General features: G+C 43.5%; 1 protein-coding gene, 1 long non-coding RNA gene and 2 pseudogenes across 9 annotated transcripts in view; 1 reads left to right on the top strand and 3 right to left on the bottom strand.

Annotated features, from left to right (window-relative positions):
* The window catches only part of RPS6KA3 (ribosomal protein S6 kinase A3), a 112264-nt gene extending 96206 nt beyond the window's left edge, over positions 1-16058 (top strand). For all 8 annotated transcript variants that reach the window (XM_070067183.2, XM_008272438.5, XM_070067182.2 and 5 more), the window contains 7 exons: positions 1007-1096; positions 3555-3713; positions 4384-4545; positions 6033-6109; positions 7082-7199; positions 9852-9992; positions 10506-16058. In XM_070067183.2, the coding sequence (XP_069923284.1) occupies positions 1007-1096; positions 3555-3713; positions 4384-4545; positions 6033-6109; positions 7082-7199; positions 9852-9992; positions 10506-10628 (870 nt within the window). In that variant the 3' untranslated portion in view covers positions 10629-16058. The remainder of the gene's footprint in view (positions 1-1006; positions 1097-3554; positions 3714-4383; positions 4546-6032; positions 6110-7081; positions 7200-9851; positions 9993-10505) is intronic.
* LOC149119539 (uncharacterized) lies at positions 13040-26171 on the bottom strand. The gene is made up of 2 exons (XR_016228487.1): positions 25775-26171; positions 13040-17505 (listed from the first exon to the last, which is right to left on the bottom strand). It is a non-coding gene; the product is annotated as an uncharacterized LOC149119539 (long non-coding RNA).
* Positions 18506-24662, bottom strand: LOC149119540 (far upstream element-binding protein 1 pseudogene; annotated as a pseudogene).
* Positions 20055-20155, bottom strand: LOC127485021 (U6 spliceosomal RNA; annotated as a pseudogene).
* Positions 26172-26335: the final 164 nt, after the last annotated feature.

The raw sequence follows: 26335 nt of genomic DNA, 5'->3' as shown, positions 1-26335 counted from the left end.
AGCTCTTAATTATCTGTATTGATAGCAAAAAGAAGTTGACTAAATTCCCAGATGTTTATGACATTCAAGGATGGAGGAAAATATATGTTAACTGTGTTGCTGGTACCTTCTCTTGAAGCTTTTGAGTCTTTAATCAAGTTTTAAACTTATTCCAAACTTACACTGTAGAGACCTGGTAGGAATATAACCTCATAGGTTAGAATTCACAGCTTTCCATCTATAAGACTGGCTTGCTTTCTTTCTACGTATTTATTTATTTACTTATTTGAAAGGTGGTGTTAGAGAGAAGGAGAGATAGATCTTCCATCCAGTGGTTCATTCCCCAGATGGCTGTGGCTGGACCCAAATACTCTGGGCATCTTCCACTATTTTCCTAGGTACATTATTAGCAGGGAAATGGATCAGAAGTGAAGCAGCCAGAATTGGAACCTTCGTTCATGGAATGCTGGCATTCCAAGTGGTGGCTTAACCCGCTGTACCACACCAGCCCCCCACAACTAATTTTTTTTAACATTTATTTATTTATTTGAAAGGCAGAGTTACATAGAGAAGGAGAGGCAGAGAGAGAGAGAGAGAGAGGTCTTTCATCTGCTGATCCACTTCCCAGATGGCCACAATGGCCGGCGCTGGGCTGATCCAAAGCCAAGAGCCCAGAGCTTCTTCCGGATCTCCCATGTGATTTCAGGGCACAAGGACTTGGGCCATCTTCCACTGCTCTCCCAGGCCATAGCAGAGAGCTGGATCAGAAGTGGAGCAGCCAGAACTCGAACTGGGCCCACATGGGATGCCGGCACTGCAGGCGGCATCTTTACCCACTACACCATAGCACCAGCCCCCCACAACTGACTTTTTAATGACACAGTCTGGCCAGGTAGCTGAGTAAAACTGATTGATAAATGGCTCATACTTTCAGTATTTGTATAAGGTAATACCTCAGGTCCATAGCTGTTTTAAGGTTGACAACCATATAGTTCATGGTGTTTTGTAACCAATATTTACCTTTTAGATTATTGATAAAAGCAAGAGAGATCCAACTGAGGAAATTGAAATTCTTCTCCGTTATGGACAGCACCCAAACATTATTACCCTAAAGGACGTAAGTAGATCTTTCATGGGGATCTTTTGTCTCAAAATTTGGAATATTCCCAAATACCATTTGGTAGAACTTAATGTAGTAAGTTTAGTACCATTTATAAAGGAAATATATCATTTTTCTACTTCTGCTTTAAAAAGTATTTCTGATGTTGCTTTTAGCATCAGCATTTACTTAGACATATAGTCCAACGTTCAATATTAATATTACTGTTGCTATTCAGTACTAAATAGTCTTACTCTTCGCATGTTCCCCAAGCTATCTTCACTTTACTTCCTGAAAGATCTAACCCTCATATTTACCCAGGTCACTCTCTGCCTGCAGATGATACTCCTGGCCCTCAGCCCCTTGCTACTTTGGTGGTTTTCACACTTCCTCACACACCATGTTCTCTAGCCATGCTCTCGTGTGTACAGTTTTCTGAGTATGCTTCACTTTCTCATGCTGCTCTCTTTGAGGGTATGGTTCCCTTAGTGATTGGACACACCGTTTCCCTTCCTTGCCTGGCTGAATAGCACACATCTAAGACTTTGCTAAGTTACCACTTCTTCCAAGAGGCCTGCCCTGCCTGTTGCTACCCCCAGGACTAGTGAGGTTTCCTTTTCCTGGGCTGTCTTGTTATCCTACTACCTATGTCTCCTGTGGCTTTTATTATTACAACAGAGTCTTGGCAAAGGACATGAACTCCCCAAATAGTATTAAGTCCTCTCTTTTTTAAACTTTTTTTTAAGATTTATTTTATTTATTTGAAAGACTGAGTTACAGAGAAAGATAGAGACAGAGAGAGAGATGTCTTCCATCCGCTGGTTCACTCCCCAGATGGCCACAATGGCCAGAGCTTCGCCGATCTGAAGCCAGGAGGCAGGAGCTTTTTCCAGGTCTCCCATGCGGGTGCAGGGGCCCAAGGACTTGGGCCATCATCTACTGTTGTCCCAGGCAGAAAGCTGGATTGGAAGAAGAGCAGCCAAGACTTGAACCGGCGCCCATATGAGATGCCGGCGCTTCAAGCCAGGGCTTTAACCTGCTGCGCCACAGCGCCAGCCCCAAGTCCTCTCTTATTGATAGAGTTCACATAGGCTCAAAGACCATATCTAGTTGTTATCAACACTCCAGTTTCCTCAGTTTAATTTATCACTGTTCATTATTAGATGATGAATGGTAACTTAGTCACATTAAATTATGAAGCAAACATAAGTGTCTCTTTAATTAACATACTCTCAAAGAATCCAACAGAAAATTAAAAATGAACTGTAACCTTACTTTGAAAACTGCATAGGTTGTTACTTTTGATTTTTGTATTTTTTTTCCATCTTAGTTTCTTCCTTCATTTCAAATTCCGGTCTCTAAAAGTTACCCTCAAACTTTTATTACAGTATCTGCAACACTTTACTTTTAATTACATATCTGTTTTTCTCTACTAAAATTAAAAATTTGAGGACAGATCCTTTGTTTTCTCCATATTTGGGACCCCAGCACATATATAGTACCTGACACCTCTTAAGGAACTAAATAAAGGTTTCCAGTAACACTATGGTGATTGGCACTTATTTATTTAATTGAAAATCAGAGATAAAGAGAGAGAGGGCAAGACATGGAGAGATCTTCCATCCACTGGTTCATTCCTCCAAGTTGTTGCATTGGCCAGTTCTGAGCCTGTCTGAAGGCAAGAGCCTGGAACTACATCCAGGTCTCCCATGTGGATGGCAGGGACCCAAACACTTGAGGAGCAATCTAATGCTGCTTTTCCCAGGCCATTAGCAGGGAGCTAGATCAGACATGAACTGGCTCCCCACTCATACGGGATGCCTGATTCCCAGGCCATGGCTTTACCTACTATGCCACAACACTAGCCCCAGAACTGAATAATACAGAGGTTATTTCAATTAAGCATTGCCTGGAGTACAAGTCCAAAATGCTACCTAGCTTTATGTCTCTACATTAGAGGTTCACTGATACACTTCTGTATGTTTGGATGGAATTCTTCTTACTACTTAACATTGTCCTTAATTCTTGGTTTAATCACAACCAGAGTAACTGATTAGTTCTATGTATATCAATACAGAAGTTCTGTCATTGCAGAAATTCCAGGAAATCACAAGAGTGTTACCTCTACGCTTGTCTCTGTCATTAACAGTAGATAGTAAGAGATCGAGAAGGGAACAAACCCTAACAGCAAAAGTTCAGGACCCTTTCATTGATGTATAGTGCCCATTGTTACTTGGATTGCCATGAGTTAGGTTTCACAGAAGGAAATTACAGGTTATTTTTCTGACAATCCCATCAATTCCTCATTTAATATTCTTAGGTGTATAAAATTGTTTACAAATGTTATATCATCCATTAATTGTGGCAAGTAAAATTTCTCCTGAATGTTTTAATTTCCACTTAATATGCTAAACTTTCTTTTAGGTACACATAAAGCTTCAAATAATTTATTACATTGTGATATCAAATTTTATAGGTATATGATGATGGAAAATATGTGTATGTAGTAACAGAACTTATGAAAGGAGGTGAATTACTGGATAAAATTCTTAGACAGAAATTTTTCTCTGAACGAGAAGCCAGTGCTGTCCTGTTTACCATAACCAAAACTGTCGAATATCTTCATGCACAAGGGGTAAGTCTTCCTAACAGCTTATGTGTGTGTGTATGTCTGCATATATAAATGCACATACCTTTTTCTTGAGCTAAAATTATAAATGTAGTTATTTGTGCGTGATTAGCTTAATCAATCTACAGGTTGTCCTTTGCATAAACTTCTCCCAATGAGCTTTAAATGTTACTTGGAAGTCCTAGCTTATTTATGTAACATAAGAATTTAATTCTTACGCTTTCCAAGAAAAAGTGCATGAGATATTCTGACCTAGAAAACATAACACAGTTTCTGCTAGGCTGTTCTCTACCCTTGAAAACCAGGCCCACTTGAGGTTAGAAGCAGAACCAGAGAATCCTGGTTTATATTCTCATGTAAAAGGATAACACTGTGCACATGATAGACTAAATATTGCTAAATGGGTAACTAACCTGTAGATAGATATTAATACCATTTGCATTTCTCCTTAACTTGATTACTCAGACAAAGAGGATGTAAGTAAATATTATTCTTTTCCTCCTCTCCCCAGATATATATTAGAGTTAGCTTATGTTATCAGCATTTTGTAATGTTGGGATAATTTAAAGCTCAGCAGTCATCATTTCAAATGAATTGCTGGACAATTTGTGAATAAAGAATTTTGAGTAATAGAAATGCATTGTTAATGCAGTTCTTTCATTGGTATTTCAATTAGGTGGTTCACAGAGACTTGAAACCTAGCAACATTCTTTATGTGGATGAATCTGGTAATCCAGAATCTATTCGAATTTGTGATTTTGGCTTTGCAAAACAGCTGAGAGCAGAAAATGGTCTTCTCATGACTCCCTGTTATACTGCAAATTTTGTTGCACCAGAGGTAATCGTGTGAGAGTTTTCTTACAATATTTCAGTATCTTTTAAAACTTGTTTGTTGGGGCTGGCACTGTGGTGTAGAAGGCTAAGCCTCCTGTGGTACCTGCATCCTAAAAGATACAGAAAAAAACCGTGTTTGTGTTTAATATAGAACAGTTAGTAATTGTTTAATTGAAGGCTTATTGAACAAATAATCAGGAGAAATATCTAAATTCCTTGACAATATATTATAAAGGCCCTTGTATCTCTCTGGTATTCCTTAGGTGAAGTTCTGACCATTCCTTGCCTCCTCTGCCCTTTGAATGTCCTCTACTCTCCCACACCTCCTTCCTTTAGCTACTGAAGTCTTAACTTAAAGGTCCCATGTAAGCAGACTAGCTATCTTCTAGCCTTCCCTTTCAAAGTGGGCATTTGGCACATGGATGAAGATGCCACTTTGGATGCTTGCATCTCATATCAGAGTGCCTGGGTTCAGATCCTGGCTCCACTCCAATTCTAGCTTCCTGCTAATGAAGGAAGCTAGGTGATCTCTCTGTGTCAGTCTCTCTTTCTCTGTGCCTCTTTTTCCTGTTTCTCTACCTTTTAAGTAAGTAAATAAGTTAAAAAAATTTTTTTGACAGGCAGAGTGGACAGTGAGAGAGAGAGACAGAGAGAAAGGCCTTCCGTTGGTTCACCCCTCAATGGCCGCTGCGGCCGGCGCACCGCGCTGATCCGAAGCCAGGAGCCAGGTGCTTCTCCTGGTCTCCCATGCGGGTGCAGGGCCCAAGCACTTGGGCCATCCTCCACTGCACTGCCGGGCCACAGCAGAGAGCTGGCCTGGAAGAGGGGCAACCGGGACAGAATCCGGCACCCCAACCGGGACTAGAACCCAGGGTGCCGGTGCTGCAGGCGAAGGATTAGCCTAGTGAGCCACAGCACCAGCCAAGTTAAAAACTTTTTTAAAAGAATAAATATGGGGTAGGCATTTGGTACAGTGGTTAAGTTACCACTTGAGATGTCTGTATCCCATATCAGAGTCCTTGGGTTCAAGTCTCAGCTTCCAGTCCAGTTTCCTGCTAGTATGTACCCTGGAGGGCAGCAGGTGATGGCTCTCGGAGACCCATGTGGAGTTCTAGGCTCCTGGCTTCAGCCTGACCAAGCCCCAGCTTTTATGGACATTTGGAGAGTAAAACATCAGATGGGAGTTCTCTGTATGCCTTTCAAATAAATAAAAAAATAATAATTTTTAAATGGCTTCCTCATCTTTATGCCTATAGTACTTCAGACACACTTTTGTTATAAAAATAATATTTTGTACTATGCCATCTGTATTACGTTAGTGTGATTTTTTAAAAATTTTATTTGTTTGAGAAAGGTTCAATCCCCACATGCCACCTCCATCTTCCAGGGTCTGCATCAGAAGAAAGCTGGAGCCTGGCATGCAAGCTTTTCACCTGGCATCTTAAAAAACAACAACGAGGTTTCATAATACTACATTTTTGCTTCTTCTAGGTTTTAAAGCGACAAGGCTATGATGCTGCTTGTGATATATGGAGTCTTGGTGTCCTCCTCTATACAATGCTTACTGGGTAAGTATATGCCATGTGTTAAAAGCATTTCTTCTTCAATATTTTGCTTAAATGATCCAGATGGCTATTTTTAATCCTTATGTTCTAATATCTTTCTTTCCATGTTTTTTCAAGCTAATTAGTGTGTACTTTCCTGCAGTAATACTACATTTATATCTTTATCATTACTGATTTTTTATGATATAATATATTAATGTCTTGAGGTCTTAAATTGATTTTTCCATACCTCTTTTTTACTTTTTTTATGTCTTAAGTGTACATGGGACTGGTACTGTGTTGTGGTGGGTTAAGCTGCTGTCTGAAACGCCAGCATCCCATATGGGCATTTTCTTTTATAATGTTTCATATCATAAAATATTTATATTATATATATATGAAGTCTAACATTTTTTTTTCTTTTTTTTTCTTTTTTTTTCTTTGTTTTTTTTTTTTTGACAGGCAGAGTGGACAGTGAGAGAGAGAGAGAGAGACAGAGAGAAAGGTCTTCCTTTGCCGTTGGTTCACCCTCCAATGGCCGCCGCGGCCGGCACACTGCGGCCGGCGCACCGCGCTGATCCGATGCCAGGAGCCAGGTGCTTTTCCTGGTCTCCCATGGGGTGCAGGGCCCAAGCACCTGGGCCATCCTCCACTGCACTCCCGGGCCACAGCAGAGGGCTGGCCTGGAAGAGGGGCAACCGGGACAGAATCCGGCGCCCCGACCGGGACTAAAACCCGGTGTGCCGGCGCCGCTAGGCGGAGGATTAGCCTAGTGAGCCACGGCGCCGGCCTGAAGTCTAACATTTTATAACCCTATCTCTTGACCTGGTGCTTTATGGATCTTTATTTTAATGAGATATTTTTCACTTTGGTAGATTTCAGTAAAGTATTACATTGACTGAGTACAGAGAACATTGGACACTGTAAATAAATATAAAGATCAGCAACCAAAAAAGAAGTTTTATTCATTAACATTTTGGTTTTATTATAAATTAGCTACACTCCATTTGCAAATGGTCCTGATGACACACCAGAGGAAATATTGGCACGAATAGGTAGCGGAAAATTCTCACTCAGTGGTGGTTACTGGAATTCCGTTTCAGACACAGCAAAGGTAAGCATGACTTCTATTACAAGTCTCTGAGAGAGTAACTTTTCATGAGCCATAGTGGGAAAAATGCTATCAGCTCAAAACTTATGTATAATTTGAACTCAAAAATGGAACAGTTCTTTGGTTACCCAGAAGACATTAGTTTTGCCTTATTATCTACACATCTAAAGCTCTTTCTTACAGACACAAACATGATGAATAATAATGATTTGTCTGCCTACTGTGTGCCTCACTCTGCACTTTAACTGCATTACCTCATGTAACCCTCCTAACCACCTTGTAGAAGATATGGTAGCATCCCCATTTCACAGAAGGAAGCTAAGGCCCTGAATTTTAGTGGAAACTTGTCCATGGTTACATGCCAGGTATGTGTTGAGCGTCTCAAACTACATATCTGACTCCAAAACCTTCCTTCCCCAAAATAAATACATCATTTTCTATTTCTTATTCATATTATGAAGTAAGAGGTCTTGTCTTTTTCACAGTAAACAGTGCCATGAGTTTATAGCATTTACCTGAAATCAATTTGAAAAGTCCTTCTCACAGAAAAAAATCTGCCATTTCCTAATCAGCCCTGACTTGCTTTCCTGTTCTCCATTTTCACCTTATTTATAGAAATTTCTTGTTTGAAAAGACTACAGTTTTCCACTTCAAAATAAGAAACACATAGAGGAGATAAGAAACCTATGAGGTGCTTCAAAAAGTTTGTGGAAAGGTGGAAGTAAGAGGTAAATTTACTTTGGTACAAAAAGTTTTGAAATCCATGCATACATGGTGTCTTCAAAAACTTCATGTAAATGCTTATTACGAAAGCCTATGCATACCTTTTAGAACTTTTTACACCAAAGCAAACATATCTTTTAAATACATTTTCCATGAAATTTTTGAAATGCTCTCATGCTAGTAAAAATGCTGACTTTTTAGAGGCAGAAGCTTGAGTTGAGCTGATTCTAGAAGGAAAAAGGAAGACAGCAAACATTTATATAGATTCTTTTGGCGTCATGTGTGGAAACTCAGTTAACAAATTTAATGTCTGTAAATACTGGGTTTTATAACCAAATTTAAAGTGAAATGTTGGCTTTGTCTTTTTCTCACAATAAAATTCCGTAAACCAGATAATCATTTCTCTGGGTACTTGTTTCTTTGGGTAATGCCATTATTTAATACCTACAATATGTTTAATAAATGAAGACCCCAGAGATAAAGTATGTGATGAAGATAGAATTCCTGATCTCAGGGAGCTCACAGTCTAGGTGGGAGAAAACCAGAAACTGCACAGTATAGTATCCCATGTACTATTTTTTTAAGGATATGCACAGCATAGCACCATTCTTTTTTTTTTTTTTTAAAGATTTATTTATTAATCTGAGTTATACAGAGAGAAGAGAGGCAGAGAGAGAGAGAGGTCTTCCATCCGATGATTCACTCCCCAAATGGCCACAACGGCTGGAGCTGCGCCGATCTGAAGCCAGGAGCCAGGAGCTTCTTCAGATCTCCCACGCGGGTGCAGGTGCCCAAGGATCTGGGCCATCCTCCACTGCTTTCCCAGGCCATAGCAGAGAGCTGGATTGGAAGTGGAGCAGCCAGGACTTGAACCAGTGCCCATATGGGATGCCGCCACTGCAGGCCAGAGTGTTAACCCACTGCGCCACAGCACCAGCAGCTCCCATGTACAATTAACAGTAGAACAGTTTCTGTACTAAAGAAGTTCACAGATGATGCTCAGTCAGAAGGATTTCAGGGAAAACTTTCTAGAAGCAGTGAAGTAGTTTGCCATGCACACTTGAGGAGGAGAAAGATATTGTCTGTCCCAAGCTGAAGAAGTAGCACATACATATAGGTGACGATAGTATGAGAATAGCAGAATGCCTCCAGGAGGGGCATTTGATAAGACTAGTGCAGAGTGCGTGGAAGAAGGTACTTGATGAACCCAGATTGTGGAAATCCTTGTGGCTTGAGCTCAGGATTGTAGGCTTTCTCTGAGTATTGTGGAACTGTTTTAAAACTATGTAGCAGTGCAGTTATCAGATTTTTCTTTTTAAAGATCACCCCCATAAAGCAGTAATTCTCTTCCGTGGTGTACAGTTTGAGTCTTGGCTACTCCACTTCCAATCCAGCTCCTTACTAATGTGCCTGAAAACCAGCAGACGATAGCTCAAGTACTTGAGTTTCTGCCACCACATGGGAGACTCAGGTGGAGTTCTTGACTGCTGGCTTCAGCCTGGCCCCGCCCCAGCTGTTGTGGCCATTTGGAGAGAGCCAGCAACAGACAGAGATAGAAGATATTAGATATTCATATTTTCCCTCTCTCTCTCTCTCTCTATCACTCTGCCTTTCGAATAAATAAAATCTTTAGAAAGAAAAAAAGAAAATCCAAGGGGAAATAGAGCCAGAGTACATAAAGATAGAGAAAATATGGCCCTTCGTCATGCACAAAAATTACTGCTACTGAGAGAGCCAAAGACAGAGACCTGAGTGGTTTTCTCTCCCCAGGTTGTCATGTTTATCAAATTGTTTTGAGCTGAAGAGGCTGCCCTCAAGAAAACATGGGGTCATCCCGGCTAAGGAAGAGTGTTTACTAGCATCAGGCACCGTAGAAACAGGAGGGGGGAGAAAAGGTTGAAACTTCGTTTGTTCTTATTCTCCCCATAATAGGACCTGGTGTCAAAGATGCTTCACGTAGACCCTCATCAGAGACTGACTGCTGCTCTGGTGCTCAGACATCCTTGGATCGTCCACTGGGACCAACTGCCGCAATACCAACTGAACAGACAGGATGCGCCACATCTAGTAAAGGTGCGTGGCGCCGTTCGGTCGCCGTCTCCGGGAGGGGCAGGCCACCCGAAACTCCAGAAAGCCCTCTCCGTGCCCCAGCAGCCTTTCCCTTTCAGCCTCCTCCTAGTTGCAGTGTGAAAGGCGAGGTATGCCAAAAAGTCAACAATAAAGCTTGGTCCAGAGTGACTTTTGAATTTCTGGCAGCCTCCATAAAAGGAGACTGCCAGGACGAATAACTCATGGATTTCCCAACTTAAAGAGTATATCTTTCTGCCTCTCGTGTCAAAGAATTTTTCAAGGAAGAAAAAAAAGTGTGTGTCCTGAGAAAAGTGAGAACTGCTTGTTAGGAGTCCATTCCTGTCCTCTCTGATAAGAATCTCAACCTCCCACATTGGCGGTGTCAGTTAAAGCAAAGAGTGTGACCAATATGATTTTGCATATGAAAAAATTACCTGAAAACTGCCTTCGTTTCCCATTTTCGTAGGTATGGTTATGCGATGTCATTTTTGTTGTTGCCTTTCTTTCCTTTTTCAGGGTGCCATGGCAGCTACGTACTCTGCTTTAAACCGTAATCAGTCACCAGTCTTGGAACCGGTAGGCCGCTCCACTCTTGCTCAGCGGAGAGGTATTAAAAAAATCACCTCAACAGCCCTGTGAAGTGACCTCAGTGAGAGATTTGGTACCATGGTGTAAGCTGATAGCACAAGTTCTGGCGACAGGTAGCACATATCTGAGAGACACCTGCAAGCACACACTGTCCCAGCCGGTACCCATAATGCTGCTGCCCCTGCTGCTGCTCCTGCTTTCGTCTCTTCTCGCTTTCAATGATCGTTAGCAAGTTAGATTTTCCTGGAGCTCCGGATGAAATGAAAGTGGAAACGTGATGAAGATATATTCACTGAATCAATGAGAAAAACAATGAACATATGAATACCACCTAAAATACACTGAATAAAGTACTCTACACCATATAGCATTATTTTTATAGGAGATATTTCATGTCCCTTAAATATTCTTTGTTAGTTATAGGGATGGACAGTTTATGTTAAGCACTTAGCTTAAACAATCCGTTTATATTAGCACTGTATCCCTTGTGCCATCCAACATTTTGTATGTTTTTGTAAACAGTTCATACACAGTACATTTCTGTACTGCTTTCTTTAATGTATACATGCCTTGTTTAACTTGGAATCTATTATTATTAACCAATTGACTATTAAATTTGGTTAAATAGTTCACCTGGATTAGCAGTATTGTTGGACAGCCCTAAAAAATGGCCAGATTGTGAAACAGCTGTTGAATGTAAACTTTCAAAATGTACATATCTTCCCTGTGTCTGTTTCACTGGTTTGTTCGTTTGTTTGTTTCTTAAAGTCAGGTGCTCTGTCAGACTAACCTAGAGAGCTATTATGGTAGAGAAAGTTATCATACATGTGTGGCATGGAATCAAGAGTACATCTATGAAGTAAGCCCATATACTTTGCAACTCCTTTGGGTTCTTTTTTCCTTAATTAAAGAAGTAGTCCTTGCACTTTTAATCCTGTATCCATACTTAGTATTTGGCATATTATTTGAGATTTTGCCAATATACATAAAAAGCCTTTAATAGTCATCGTAAAGAGATTGGTGAAGAAAAATTTAGCCACAGGTAATTGAAGTCCTAATGGATATTTCATGTTTAAATAGATATTCCATATTAAACACTAATTTGATTGTAATAAAGGCCACAGGCCTCTCTATGAAATTGGATTTAAACTTTCTTAATCTAGGGAATAAAACTTTCTTGAGCAAAACAGTATCTGTTCGAACCTGAACTCCTGACTAAGGTAGTCTGAGTGAACATTCAGCGTTTTCTGGATTCCTCCTGATGACTTCTAGCCATATATTACTTTTTTTGATTTCAGAAAACCTCCGTTTCGTAATGGCCACTGGGTCTGCTTAGATGGCAGTATTTGTTACATTCATCTAATCTGGTAGTTTCCACAGTTTTATCTAATGAAAGAAAGAAACTTTTGGGCCCATTATTACCTGTGTCTTTGCCAATCTACCTAGCATACATCGATACGTAATGTAAAAGATATATGAGCAAGGAAAGAGTCATTTAACTTACCAAATCAAGAACGTGCCCGAACAGATCTTTCTTAGTCATGTACTAAACCATTTACATCAGAAGTCTTTTTTTCCAGCCAGAAGCTTTAAATCTTCCCAAAGCCGAAGGAGAGTGGTTCATCTAAATGTCTTGAAAGCAAGTTGTCATTCTTAAATTTCTCCAATGCAATTGAACAGAAAGGGGGACATCTATAACATTCCTCTTACCCAAGTGACACAAATGATTATTGCATAAAAATCTAACTTACCTTCTAAATGAAAAATGTATGAGAAGAGAGAAATCAGAAGATGTAGGTGGAAGCTTTTCTTTCCCCCTCTACTACTCAGTGTTTCAAACCATGGTCATCCCAAATTCTTGGCACTCTTTAAATGTTAAAGTAATGCTGAGCAGAAAAAAAGATACCTAGTTTCAGGTTGTTGACACTGAAGCTATTCCATAATTGCTTAGGTATGTTGTCCATAATAGGATTAGAAGTCAACACCATAAATATTTTCTATTTATAAGGCAGAGTTATAGGAAGAGAGAGAGAAAGGAAGATTTTCCATCTACTGGTTCACTTCCCAAATGGCTGCAATGGCCAGGACTGGGCCAGGCTGAAGCCAGGAGTTTCTCCTAGGTCTCCTACATGGGTTCAGGGGCCCAAAGACTTGGGCCATTCTCCACTGCTTTCCCAGGTGCGTTTGCAGGGAGCTGGATTGAAAGTGGAGCAGCCGGGACTCAAACCAGAGCCCATATGGAATGCCGGCATTTCAGGCGGCAGCTTAACCTGCCATTCCACCACACTGGCCCCAATACCCTAAATCTTAATAAGTTATCTGGCCCAACGTGGTCATACTGCATGTAAAGAGCCTGAGACCCAAATTAAAGACTAGATCCTTCTCATTTAGCTTTTTTTTTTTTTTTTTAACTCATAAAACCGTGCTACCTTTGCCTGACCAGTAACTGAGGTTCAAGGACTATGAATTTCTTGGGGCAGTCCGCTGGTGGTACAGAGTGCCCAGTTTCTTTCTTTCAGAATTAAATGCCTTCTTTGTCTAGTCAAGCTGCCAGTTTTATTGGAGAAAAGTAATGGTTCACAGAGCTGAAAACTTTGCGCCTGGAAAGCAAGTTTATGAGTAATTTTTTTTTTTAATCTGTGGTTCTGATGTTCTCCGTGCTTTTGATTTGCAGTGGACTGACCTGGCCAGCATTGTGCTGGAAATGTAGTGCTTGTGTTAGGTTAACTTTTCCTTGATTTCTCAGAGTCTAACTCTGTGGCACTGGGTTGTGGTATTGAGGCACCTGATGGCTTTTGCCGGTCACCAGTTAGTGCTGCCAGTTCCTGGAGCTTCTCCCAGGAGATGTCCAGTCCTAAAGATACTTCACTGTGAAAGAAGGAACTAAACTATCAGGTCTCTTTTACAAACATCCTCTTAGTTTATAATCCAGAATAATATCCAAAATGATAGATTGCATTTAACTTTGCCAGGCATATATTGGGAAAAGTGCAAGTTACACTACTGTGTGTTTTCTGTTTTCCCTTTGGAGTGATGATGTTAAATTAAGGTAAGTTTTTTTTTGTCTTTTTTTTTTTTTTAATCATTTCAGCTCCTTCTAGTTTATAGAGATGTCTTCTAAATACTGTAGGCCCTTGACCTCAACCAATTTGATATGAATGCACTTACTCACAAGCAGCCCTGAAAGTCCAGAAACGTAATGAATTTGACAAAGCATGAAGTTAAGATGCCAGGAGAGTAATGTATGGCAAGAGTCACTTTTGAGTGTCTGGAGAGTGGGTTTGCTGTGTTTAGGGTAGATTTCCCAGATTTCACATGCAGTGTGATCCAAAGAGCAAGTTTGAGTCAACCCAGTCCCCATCAACTTTTAAGAAGTGGCTGCTACTAGGGCCTGGGGAGGTGGGACTGTCCAATTAACTATGTCCTATGCCCTCAGCCCAGGAAAGATTTAAATAGAGGATTGGTAGGTGTAAAGGCTTCAAAAGAAGGCAGAGTGTGTTTGGTAGGAAAGCCCAGTCTGGAGTGAAAGCAAAAAAGCCTTCCAAGATTTGGGGGCCTTGCTCACTTTGGCAGCACATATACTAAAATTGGAAATATTTGGTGGCCTTGGTACACATGTGCGCAATCACCAAGGGAGGCCAGCAGTACACATCTCAACATGGCTTTGATCCTCTCTATTTCCTGGCCTTTATCATTGGCCTAAAATTGTCAGCGAGATTTACTGTATTTTTAGTAGAGAAAATTCTGTCTTTCGGTATTGAGCATTTGAAATTAATGAAGCTGTGTTGGACAGATAGCTCAGGAGCATAAAGGGTTAGAAAAGGTCTGTTTTCTGTGATTAACAAACATTATGGATTCCATGGCTGACCTTGGTGCTTAAAGCTAGAGGTTCCAGTCTAGTCCTAGAGTTCTGTCCCTCTGAAAGGCCCAGCTCCCTGTGACTTAACTTTAAATTGGATATACACTTTGAGCCCTGTTTAATTCACAGATAAATTGACTGCATTCGGAATTATTGCTTCAATTAATGAAAATAGTCCTCTTTTCAACCCCAGGTTGCTTACATTTTGCTGGTTTCCCCAAGTGACCATTGGTGGAGACCAGGTAATGAAGGAATGAATTCACTTTCTTGGGACTGTGGTATTCTACAGAGCCACATTTAACCACTTTTTTCAGTGAAGAATCTACAGAACGATAATACCCAAATGTGGATGGCCAAGACGAATTTTTACCTACAGTGTACTTTATGTATTTTTGACACTGCTGTATTCTTTGTGATCCAGTGACTGTGGTTCCAATGTGACTAAGTGTCCTCAAAGAATTCTAGTAACTAACTCAATTTCCTTAAGCCTAGTATTACTGTCAGTCTCACATTTACCACTTTGATTCCAGTCTTTCAACTGTTTGTAACAGGGCATAGCAAAGGTTGGGATGAGAGCCTACTTCCTACCTCCTAAGGCACTTTCCTTATTATTTTGCCATATAACCTTGAAATGCATGATAAGCTGTTCAAATGTTCATGACTTCTCCCAGAGCAATTAGCAAAGCCTATGACATTTTGAATAGAGATTAGTGGAAAGGAAAATTTAAGAGATTTAAGTTCCAGAGGTGGACACCTCTTTAGAGCACATACGATGTGAGTACAGTATATGTAAATGTATATGAGAAGAGAGTTGCTGTAAAAGTCCTAAGTAGATTAGTTCAATATCTAATGGAAGTGAACATCTTTACTCCTATTATCACTATTGTACTGAATGAACTGTATACTGAGTTTTTCAGACAAGGATTTAAGATAGAACTTCTAAACACAAGCAAGGGCATAAGGATAAAGAATTCGGTTTGTGTTTCTGTAAGTGTGGTTTACCATATAAAGCTTTTGTTTTTTTAATTTAAAAAAAAGGCTTCAAGTATTGCCATTCATTAGCATCCTTAATGATTGTGGGTTTTTTTTTTACTCTTAAAATTATAGACATATACTTTATTTTCTCTTGTCCTAAACAAAAAGGAAGGCATATACCTAAGGGATGTAATTATTTTGCAGTTTTGGCCATGGGTGGGAATGGGCGGGGTCTACAGTTTTTAAAAAAGAAAAAAATCACAAATATTTTTCTACTATTATATATGATCTTACTTTATACTAGTTTCTCTCAAGGTAAGGCATGCCAGAAGCCCAAGTTACCGTATCATGAGTTCTTATGTATTGTACCTTTTATTGGTGGTTAAATCGTATCAGATGCTTGGCACTGCTGCCATAATTATGAAATGCTTGTAAAGGATCAAATATCACTGAATAGTTTAAATTGTTTTACTTAAAAGTCTAATCTGGGAAATTTGCAAATCATATTATTAATGTGTATTCTAAGCTTTCTCAGATGTATCCATGAATAATCTTGGAACAATATTGCTTGTATTCCTGTTATAGAACAGGTTTTGTAATCTTTAAAAGAAATGAAAATTTATATAATAAAGTTTGAAATAAATGCATGTATGTCACTTTTATCACATCATTTCCATTATATGCTTATCCCTCTATAATAAGAGATTCTGTCCAAAGTATATTTATGAAATTGGATTGATCAAATTTAAAAAAGGGAATTTCCAAGGTAAGACGTGCAAAGTTTTTCTGTGCATAATCTTGGTTTGCTCAAAGGGTTTGTCAAATGAGACTCACATAAATAATAGATCTTTCCTAATATCAAATTGATGAATGATTCAAAGGATAATCACATGCAGAAATGAAATTTTCTTTTTCTTGGAGATGTCTAAAACTGCCCTTTTTAAAAAAAAGATTTATTAGGAAGGCAGAATTACAGAGAAAGAAAGGCAGAGACAGAGAAATCTTCCATCTGCTGGTTTACTTCCCAAATGGCCACAAGGGCTGGAGCTGGGCTGATCTGAAGCCAGGAGCCAGGAGTTTCCTTCAGGTCTCCTACATGGATGCAGGGGTCCAAGCACTTGGGCCATCCTCCACTGCTTTCCCAGGTGCGTGAGCAAGGAGCTGGATTAGAAGTGGAGCAGCCCAGTCATGAACAGGCATCCATATGGGATGCCAGTGCCATAGGCAGCAGCTTTACCCACTATGCCATAGTGCTGGCCTTGTTTTAATTCCCTCTTACAGTGTATTTTTTTTATTTAGAATTAAAAGGCAAGTTCCTTCTGAGCACTGTATGTGGAGACCTTGATCAAACAAAGGGAGTCATTTGCAACATTGCCTTTTATTTATTTGTTAGCTAGCGGTTTGAAACAGAGTTCTTCCGTTTGCTGGTTCATTTCCCAAATGGCCACAACAGCCAGGGCCAGGACAAGGCTAAGCCAGGAACCTGGAACTCCATCTGGGTCTCCCACATGGATGCAGGATCCTAAGCACTGTACCATCTGCTGCCTTCCCATGCATAGTAGTGGGTGCTGAATTGGAAGCAGAGCAGCCATGAATAGAACCAAACATTGGCTTTTTATACTTTGTTGTTTATATGACTTAAGTGATGAGCCCCTAGTCTCTAGCCAGCCATGCAAAAAATCCAGATTCTTGTATAGTAAGCCAGCTATAAAGGCCAAGTACTTCTTACTTAAAGCACTTCAGAGAGAACAGCTTTTCATTTTCTTTCCTCTAATAAATATATTTTGAATATTTGAAAGGAAAACTGATTCTTGGTAGAGAGGGAATGGGTTATCTAGGCCTGAAGTTAGCTCGCTCTTGCCCAGTTGATGTCTTTTAGTATTATGAAATACCACCAAGTGCCTTAAGCAGTGACGTATATCCTCACTGTTCTGGAGGCTGGAAGTCCAAGATGGAAGTGCCTGCAGAGCTGAGTTCTGAGACCTCCGTGGCTTGCATTTTAGCCAGTCTTGTTGCCTCTTCACATGTCAAGTCCTCGGGTGTCTATAAGGACACCAGTCGTGTTGCATTAGGGCTTCGCCTTAACATCCTCGTCTAAAAAGTAAAAAAAACTAAATTCTTACGTGCTAGTTCACTCCCCAAATGCCTGCAACAGCTGTGACTGTGCTAAAGGAGCCTGGCACTCCAGGTGACAGGCCCCACCCCCACCCCCACAGTGCACGTTAGCAGTAGGCCGCTGAAGCCCAGCACCCTGACAAAGGCATGCAAATGTCCCAGGCAGCTTCTTAAGAGCTAGGCCTAATGCCCACTTCCTGCCTCATTTTAATTCAGTCACCTCTTTAAGAGATGTAAATACATTCTGGAGTGTGGGGGTTGGGAGTTTGGCATATGGATTGGAGGACACAGTTCAGAACACCTGGTTAAGGGGTATCCACTTGGGTGAATTTGGATTGCAGGCATCGGATGGCAAGCTTCAGGCTCCACTTGGCATTATACTGAAGCAATGGAGGACTGTTGATTCTATTGGGTTTTGTTTTTTTTTTTTTTTTTTGAGGTTTCACAGCATTTGTTGTAAAGCACAAAACAAGCATTTTAAAGTGAAAGTATACGTTGAAAAAGTACATTTATACCACAAAGCACTGACCACATAATAGTTGCAAAGATATTTGCTGGAACGTGTACATCTATACTAAATACTAACACCGTTTTCATTTCTACACAGAAATATTAACCACCTATCAGTAGTGATATTTTGTACACTTAAAAAAAACTTTTAAACCAGAAACAAAAAAGATCATGAAGTCATCTGCATCCATTTTTTTAAAAGATTTATTTATTTGAAAGTCAGAGTCACACAGAGAGGATAGGCAGAGAGAGAGAAAGAGAGGTAGGTCTTCCATCCATTGGTTCACTCCTCAGATGGCCACAATGGCCCGAGCTGCACCGATTCTAAGTCAGGAGCCAGGAGCTTCCTCCGGGTCTCCCACGCAGGCGCAGGGGTCCAAGGACCTGTGCCATCTCGTACTGTTTTCCCAGGCCATATTAGAGAGCTGTATCCGAAGTGGAGCAGCCGGGACTTGAACCGGCGCCCATTTGGGATGCCGGCATTGAAGGCAGGGCTTTACCCACTACGCAACAGCGCTGGCCCCTGCATCCGTATATTTAACAAACTTTTTTTTGCCCCACCCAATGAAGCAAATACTGTACTGTCCACTTAATATTGGTCCTAAGGTGCTGGAGGATACTGTGGCATTCCCTGGGGACTTGTCTGAGCATAGTAAGATGTCCTCTATGGCACTCAGACCAGGCTGCACTATAATCTGACTGACCACCTAATGGAGCACCAGTAGGAGCAGGAACCGCTTGACCTTGCTTCTTGTAATATTCCTCCCAAGCCTCTGAATAGTCTTACGTCTGCCCTTGTTGATCCATTTTCTTGTAGTACTCTTCCCAAGCCTTTGTATAATCAACCTGTCCAGCTAGAGCCGGATTCTGCTAATCTCCTTGTCCATTCGTTTGGGTTGCAGTTGGTGCACCTGCAGGAGCTGCAGGTGGTGGCTGTGCTTGTTGTTGATAATAGCATCATAAGCATTCTAAGCTGAATTTGGATCCGTTCCTGCCTTAGCTGGCAGCATGGATATGCATTTCCCCACCCCTGGGGAGCATATGGAGCTGGAGGACCATGAGGAGCTGGGTCAGGTGGTCCTGGATTATGAAGAGCTGGTTTATAAGGTCCCATTGGGGTTCAAGGCCCATGGGGTACAGGCAGCCTGAAAGGATTTATTGGGTCACCCATCTTTTCTTCTGTGAGTTGCTGAGCATAGTCTATTTGCTGTGGAGTGCCATGAATTGTAAATAACTTCATATTGGGATCTGCATTAGGTGGAGGGTTTCTCTGAACTTCTATTCTTGCCCCCGACTTAAGCTTTTAAAGTTTCACCTCCTGTGCCAGCGCTGCGGCTCACTAGGCTAATCCTCCACCTTGCGGTGCAGGCACACCGGGTTCTAGTCCCGGTCGGGGCACCGGATTCTGTCCCGGTTGCCCCTTTTCCAGGCCAGCTCTCTGCTGTGGCCCGGGAGTGCAGTGGAGGATGGCCCAAGTGCTTGGGCCCTGCACCCCATGGGAGACCAGGAGAAGTACCTGGCTCCTGGCTTCGGATCAGCGCAATGTGACGGCTGCAGCGCGCCAGCCACGGCAGCCATTGGAGGGTGAACCAACAGCAAGAGGAAGACCTTTCTCTGTCTCTCTCTCTCTGTCCACTCTGCCTGTCAAAAAAAAAAAAAAAAAAGTTTCACCTCCTTTTCCTATTATTATTCCAGTTTTCCCAGTTGGCACAATGAAATTAACTTCCTGTAGTCCACCAGGTGGTGCCATGTTCCAGCTGCCTTGCCCTCTACTTCTTCCTTGACCACCAGGTCCAGGTGCACCAGGATTCCCAGCCTGAACACTTTGAAGCAGGTCCCTAGTAATCTCTGCAGTACGTTGGCGTCGATCCGGGATCCGGAGGTCCTGTTATTTGTGCTGTTCTATCAGGTGTTACTCAGTCATCAGGCTTAAACTGAATTTGAACACCAGCATCACTTTGTATTTTTTGATCATCTCTCCGCTTCTTCCTATAACAATGCCAACAGCAAACCTTGGAAAAAATATGGAATGCTTCACGAATTTGCGTGTCATCTGCGCAGGGGCCGTGCTAATCTCTGTATCATTCCAATTTTTTATTTATTTATTTTTTTTGACAGGCAGAGTGGACAGTGAGAGAGAGACAGAGAGAAAGGTCTTCCTTTGCCGTTGGTTCACCCTCCAATGGCCGCCGCGGCCGGTGCACCACGCTGACCTGAAGCCAGGAGCCAGGTGCTTTTCCTGGTCTCCCATGGGGTGCAGGGCCCAAGCACTTGGGCCATCCTCCACTGCACTCCCTGGCCACAGCAGAGGGCTGGCCTGGAAGAGGGGCAACCGGGACAGAATCCGGCGCCCCGACGGGGACTAGAACCCGGTGTGCCGGCGCCGCTAGGCGGAGGATTAGCCTAGTGAGCCGCGGCGCCGGCCTCATTCCAATTTTAGTATATGTGCTGCCAAAATGAGCACTCTGTTTTCGACCCGCTTTTGTAAAAAAGCACAAATTTAGCATTTAACATTGTTTTAACGATGTCAATTAATTTTTTAAAGATGTATTTATTTATTTATTTATTTGAAAGAGTTGCAGAGGGAGAGAGAGAGCTTCCATCTGCTGGTTCACTCCCCCAAATGGCCACCACTGCCAGGGCTGGGCCAGGCAGAGGCCAGGAACCTGGAACTTGTGGGTGGCAAAGACCGAAGCATTTGGTCCATCTTGGGCTGCTTTCCCAGGCAAAGCAGGGAGCTGGATCATGGAGAGGCTGGAACCGGACCTGGTGCCCAAATTGGATGCTGGTGTTGCAGGGGCCGCTTTGCCCACTATGCCACAACACTGACCCCTACCAATTTATTATCTTACAGTTCAGGAAGTCAGAAGTCCAGAGGTCACTGACCTAAAATCAAAGTGTTGGCAAGACTGCAATACTTCTGGGGGCTCTAGAGGAGGTTTCTTTGCCTTTTCCAGTTTCTAAAGGCCCCTCCATCTCTCGAAGGGTGACCCCCTTCATCACCTTCTATTCAGCAATTTGGGTTGAGGCCTCATCGTGTGCATCTCTCTGAATCAGCCCTTCTGCCGCTTCCCCTGTGTCAGGTCTGCCCCACTTACGTAACTGAAAATAATCTCCTCATGGCAAGGTCAACTGATCAGTGATGGATTGCATCTGCAGGGGACCGGTGTTGTGGCTTAGCAGGTAAAGCCACCGTCGTTGACACAGACATCCCATATGGGCGCTGGTTTGTGTCCAGGCTGCTATACTTCCAATGCAAAGCAGTGAAAGATGGCCCAAGTGTTTGGGCCTCCGCCACCGTCGGCGTCCCAGGTGAAGCTCCTGGTTTCTGGCTCAGCTCTGGCCATTGTAGCCATCTGGGGAGTGAAACAGTGGATAGAGGATTCTGACTTTCAAATAAATAGATTTTAAAAAAAGTCATCTGCTGCTTAGATTCCTTTTTGCCAGGTTCCAAGGATTCTGATAGGGACATCTTTGCGGCTCATCAGTGTGCCTGCCAGAATCACCCTCAGCCAGGCTGACACAGAGGGGTCCTATGTGCCATGGTTATGCTTCTGCAGCTCTGTGTGAGGCCACCTGACATTGCTAGAACAGACGCACGCTGGAAAAGCTAGGTAAAGCAAATTCAGGGTACCGTAGAAATATGTTAACAGGGTTGCCTAGGAATTGGGACAGAGCTAAGGAGAGCATGATGAAACGGAGACATTAAAGGGAAAGGGGGCAGGAGAGAACGGAATGTACAGAGATGCAGAGTTGGAGGCACTCAGAAGAGAAAACGCTCGGTATGACTGGAGGTTAACATGTAAGGAAAGAAGCAAGGCAAGAGGCTCAAGAGGCAGGCGGGGGCCAGGTCACCGAAGGCGGCATCAATCATCATCAATCGTATTGAGGGGTTTGCATTTTATCCCTTTATTTAAAAAGCAAAGGAAACAGGGACAAACAGATCTTCCATTTCTGGTTCACTCCCCAAATGTCCACAACTGTCAGGGCTAGACCAGGAGAAAGCCAGGAGTCAGGAACAGAATCCAGGTCTCCCACATGGGTGACAGGAATGCAACTACTTGAACCATCGTCACCTGCTGCCTCCCAGGCTGTGCTACGACCCAAAGCCAGGCACTCCATGGGCGTGGAATGTGGGTCCCTAAGAAGCCTCTTAATCATGGAGTCTGATTACTCATGTACTAAGCACAAGTGCCTAGATCAATTTAATTCTTGCAAGAGCCCAGTGAGGTAAGTGCTATTCCTACGTCTAGTCTGTAGATGAGAACTGAGGCCTGCAAAGAGCTTAAATAACTTGGCCAAGAACACAGAGTAATGCATTGCTGTAGAGCCTGGATCTGAACGCAGGGCTCTTTAGTTCCAAATCCCTATTTCATAAGCATTTGTCCTTGAAGCAAAATTGATTTTTTAAAAAGACACTTGAAAGTCATTGTTACTGGGGCCTGCGCTGTGGCCCACCCTTCAGCACCGGCATCCCATATTGGCATCGGTTCAAGTCCCGGCTGCTCCACTTCGAGTCCAGCTCCCTGCTGTGGCCTTGGAAAGCAGTAGAAGATGGCCCAGGTCCTTGGGCCCCTGCACCCACGTGCAAAGGCCCAGAAGAAGCTCCTGGCTCCTTGCTTTGGATTGGCACAGCTCCGGCCCTTGCGGCCAGTTGGGGAATGAAGCTCTCTGCCTCTCCTCGCTCTCTCTCTGTAACTCTGACTTTCAGATAAATAAATAAATAAATAAATAAATAAATAAATAATTTTTTTTTTTTAAAAGAAGTACATCTGTCATTCGGTTTCTTAACCTCAGCTCTATTGATGTTTTGGGTTGGGTAATTCTTTGTAGGGAGACAGGGGATGTCCTGTGCATTGTAGAGAATCCTTTACCTCTGCCCAGTAGATGGGAACATCACTGTCACCCTTTCCCAGTTATGGCAACCGGAAATGTCTCCAGACACCGCACAATGTCTCTGGTAGAGAACCACTGTTAGATATTATATTTTTATTTCTCTGTCATGTAGTCTGTCCATTTCCCTAAAGAGATGATGTTAAAACCCTGATGATATTTGTAGAAAGGTGACATATTTAAAATAGATTTACAAGGGCCTAGCCGGCGCCGTGGCTCAATAGGCTAATCCTCCACCTTGCGGCGCCGGCACACCGGGTTCTAGTCCCGGTTGGGGCGCCGGATTCTGTCCCGGTTGCCCCTCTTCCAGGCCAGCTCTCTGCTATGGCCAGGGAGTGCAGTGGAGGATGGCCCAGGTGCTTGGGCCCTGCACCCCATGGGAGACCAGGAAAAGCACCTGGCTCCTGGCTCCTGCCAGGATCAGCGCGGTGCGCCGGCTGCAGCGGCGGCCATTGGAGGGTGAACCAGCGGCAAAGGAAGACCTTTCTCTCTCTGTCTCTCTCTCTCACTGTCCACTCTGCCTGTCAAAAAAAAAAAAAACAAAAAAAAAAACAAAAAAAAAACAAGGGCCTGTATTGTGGCACAGTGGATTAAACCACCACCTGCGACACTGGTATCCCATTTCACAGAGTGCCTTCTCCAGTCCCAGCTGCTCCACTTCCGATCCAGCTCCCTGCTGATGAGCCTGGGAAGGCAGTGGAGGATGGCTCAAGTGCTTGGGCCCTGCACCCCATGGGAGACCCGGATGGAGTTCTGGGCTCCTGACTTCATCCTGGACCAGCCATGGCCTTTGCAGCCTTTTGGGGAGCGAAGCAGCATGTGGAAGATCTCTCTCCCTCCTTCCCTCACTCTCCACCTCTTTCTGTGTCTTTAAAATAAATTAAAAGATAAATAAAATAAATTTATGAGGTGGGCATTGGCTGCCATGGGCAAGTTGCCACTTGGGACACCTACACTGCCTTATCAGAGAGTCTGGATCCCAGCTCCTGCTAATATGTATCCGGGGAGGCAGCATTTGATGTCTAAAGTGGCGCTCTCTCTCTCTCTTTTTATTTTAACATTTATGTATTTATTTGAGAGGCAGAGTTAGAGAGAGAGAAATCTTCCATCTGCTGGTTCATTCCCCAAATGGCCACAACAGCCGGTCTTGAAGCTGGAAGCCAGGAGCTTCCTTCAGGTCTCCCACATGGGTGCAGGGGCCCAAGTACTTGAGCCATGTTCCACCGCTTTCCCAGGCCATAGCAGAGAGCTGGATCACAAGAACCGCAGGGAGACCAACTGGTGCCCATATGGGATGCTGGTGCCACAGGTGGAGGCTTAACCTATTACTCCACAGCACCGGTCCCCAAAGTGGATCTTTGTCACCCATGTGAGGGACCTAGATTGAGTTCACGGCTTCTGACTTTAGCCTGACCCAGCCTTGGCTGTTGTGGGTCTTTAGGGATAGCAGATCTATCTATGTATTCATCATGGTTATTTGAAAATCAAAGTTACAGAAAGAGAGTGAGAAACAGATCTTCCATCTGCAGGTTCATTCCCTAGATGGCCACAATGGCTAGGGCTGGGCCAGGCCAAAGCCAGGAGCCAGGAGCTACATCTGGATTTCCCACATGGATGGCAGGGACACAAACACTTGGGCCATCTTCTGCTGCTTTCCCAAGCTATTAGCAGGGAGCTGGATCGGAAGTGGAACAGCTGGGACACAAACTGGCACTCATATGGGATACCGACATCTCAGGCAGCCTACTGTACCACAACTCCAACCCCAATGAACACATTTTTAATAAAGCAAATGTTGTTAGAAGTGAAGCAATTTGCCCAGCATCATCAGCTGTATTAGTCTGCTAGGGCTCCCATAACAAAGTTGAGGCCAGCCAGGGGGGCTGGGAGTCTGTGGGCCCCTGCACACACAGGTCGAATGTCCTTCACAAGCAGGCTGCCAGCTGTGGCTGCAAAGCCTGTCTCCAGGCCAACTGGATCTCCCCCACTAACAGCATCTTGTGATGCCTGTGTGACCTTGCGGCCTTAAATGACACCTTCAGGGTGGGTGCAGTCTCACCCACAGCTGGCAGGGGAAGGGGCCGAGCCCCTGGGGAGAGTCAGGCTGGTTCCAGGAGATCCAGGCTATCTTGTGTGACCTTGTGGCCTTAAATCACACCTTCAGGGCGGCTGCAGTCTTTCACCCAGAGCTAGCAGAGGAGGGGTCTGAGTCATTAAGGAGACAGTCTCCAGGAGACTCCCCCCCATCTCCGTGAGCCCCAAGCCAATCAACATATGTATGTGAAACCCCCTGTCCAATGGGCACCCCGATAGGATGACCCAATGGGCAGACAGCAATGCCTTAAAAACCCGGGACACTTCCTGGAAGCCAGTGTCCCGCTCGGGCACTCCGCCTGGGCTCTTCTCGGAGCAGACGCTTTCTCTGTCACTTGCCGATCGAATAAAAGTTTCTGTCTCTTTGCAAATTGTTTCCAGGCTTTTTCTTTCTATACTAAGCTGAGCAAAAGAACCCATGAGACTCGCTCCAGCAACTGCCCTCCCCTCCGTGACAGGTGACAGACGCATCACAAGAGTGAGTGGCTTAAGCAACATAATCTCTTTCCTCACTGTTCCAGGTCTAGAAATCTATAGGATCACGGTGTCCGCAAGGATGGTTTCTTCTCAGGCCTCTCTTCTGGGCTTGCCTTCTTGGTCACGTGATGTTCCCCCTCCCTGCCTGTGTCCTAACAGCGTTTTCTTAGGAGGACACACCAGTCAGACTGGATTAGGGTCCACCCTGATGAGCTCATTGCAACTGAGTCACCTCTCTAAAGACCCCATCTCCAAACGCAGTCACATTCCTTACCATTTCCACATATGAATTTTGGGCCGGACAGGATTCAGCCGAGAACACCGAGTTTAAGTCTTCTTTCCCCTCTCACTTCCTTTCCTCCGGTGTGTATTGAGCACCTGCTACGTGCCACACGCTCTGCAAAGTGCTAGCAGTGATAAGCAATAGATGTGGTCTCCGCCTCGAATGCTGTGCAGTGAGGCAGGGAAGACAGAAACTTCAAAAGCAGTAACAAATGTCACGCATAACGCTCTGGTAATGGGTGACAGGAAAGGCCTTGCCCTTGCTGTCAAATTCCCAGATTGGGAGCTACGTTAAAACTCAACTAACTTTGAGGTTAATGAATCAGCAACTTGTCAGCCCCGGAGTCGCGTTTTATTACAAAGCGGCAGGAGGCCGGCGGTAGCCAGCAGAGGGCGCCCGCTCAAATCGCCCTTTACTATGACGCAGCTCCCGCCCACTTCCTCCGCGACTGCTCCTCCTTTGGGCTCCCGGCCCCGCCCCCCCACGTTCTCTCCCGCCCTCTGCGAACCCTCCCAGAACGCGTCTACTCGGCCTTAACAATAAAGGTCAGTC

The sequence above is a fragment of the Oryctolagus cuniculus genome, chromosome X (assembly GCF_051225735.1).
Source record: "Oryctolagus cuniculus isolate XC-2025 breed Fujian yellow rabbit chromosome X, ASM5122573v1, whole genome shotgun sequence".
Taxonomy (NCBI): Eukaryota; Metazoa; Chordata; class Mammalia; order Lagomorpha; family Leporidae; genus Oryctolagus; species Oryctolagus cuniculus.
This window is presented reverse-complemented; position numbering and strand designations above follow the sequence as displayed.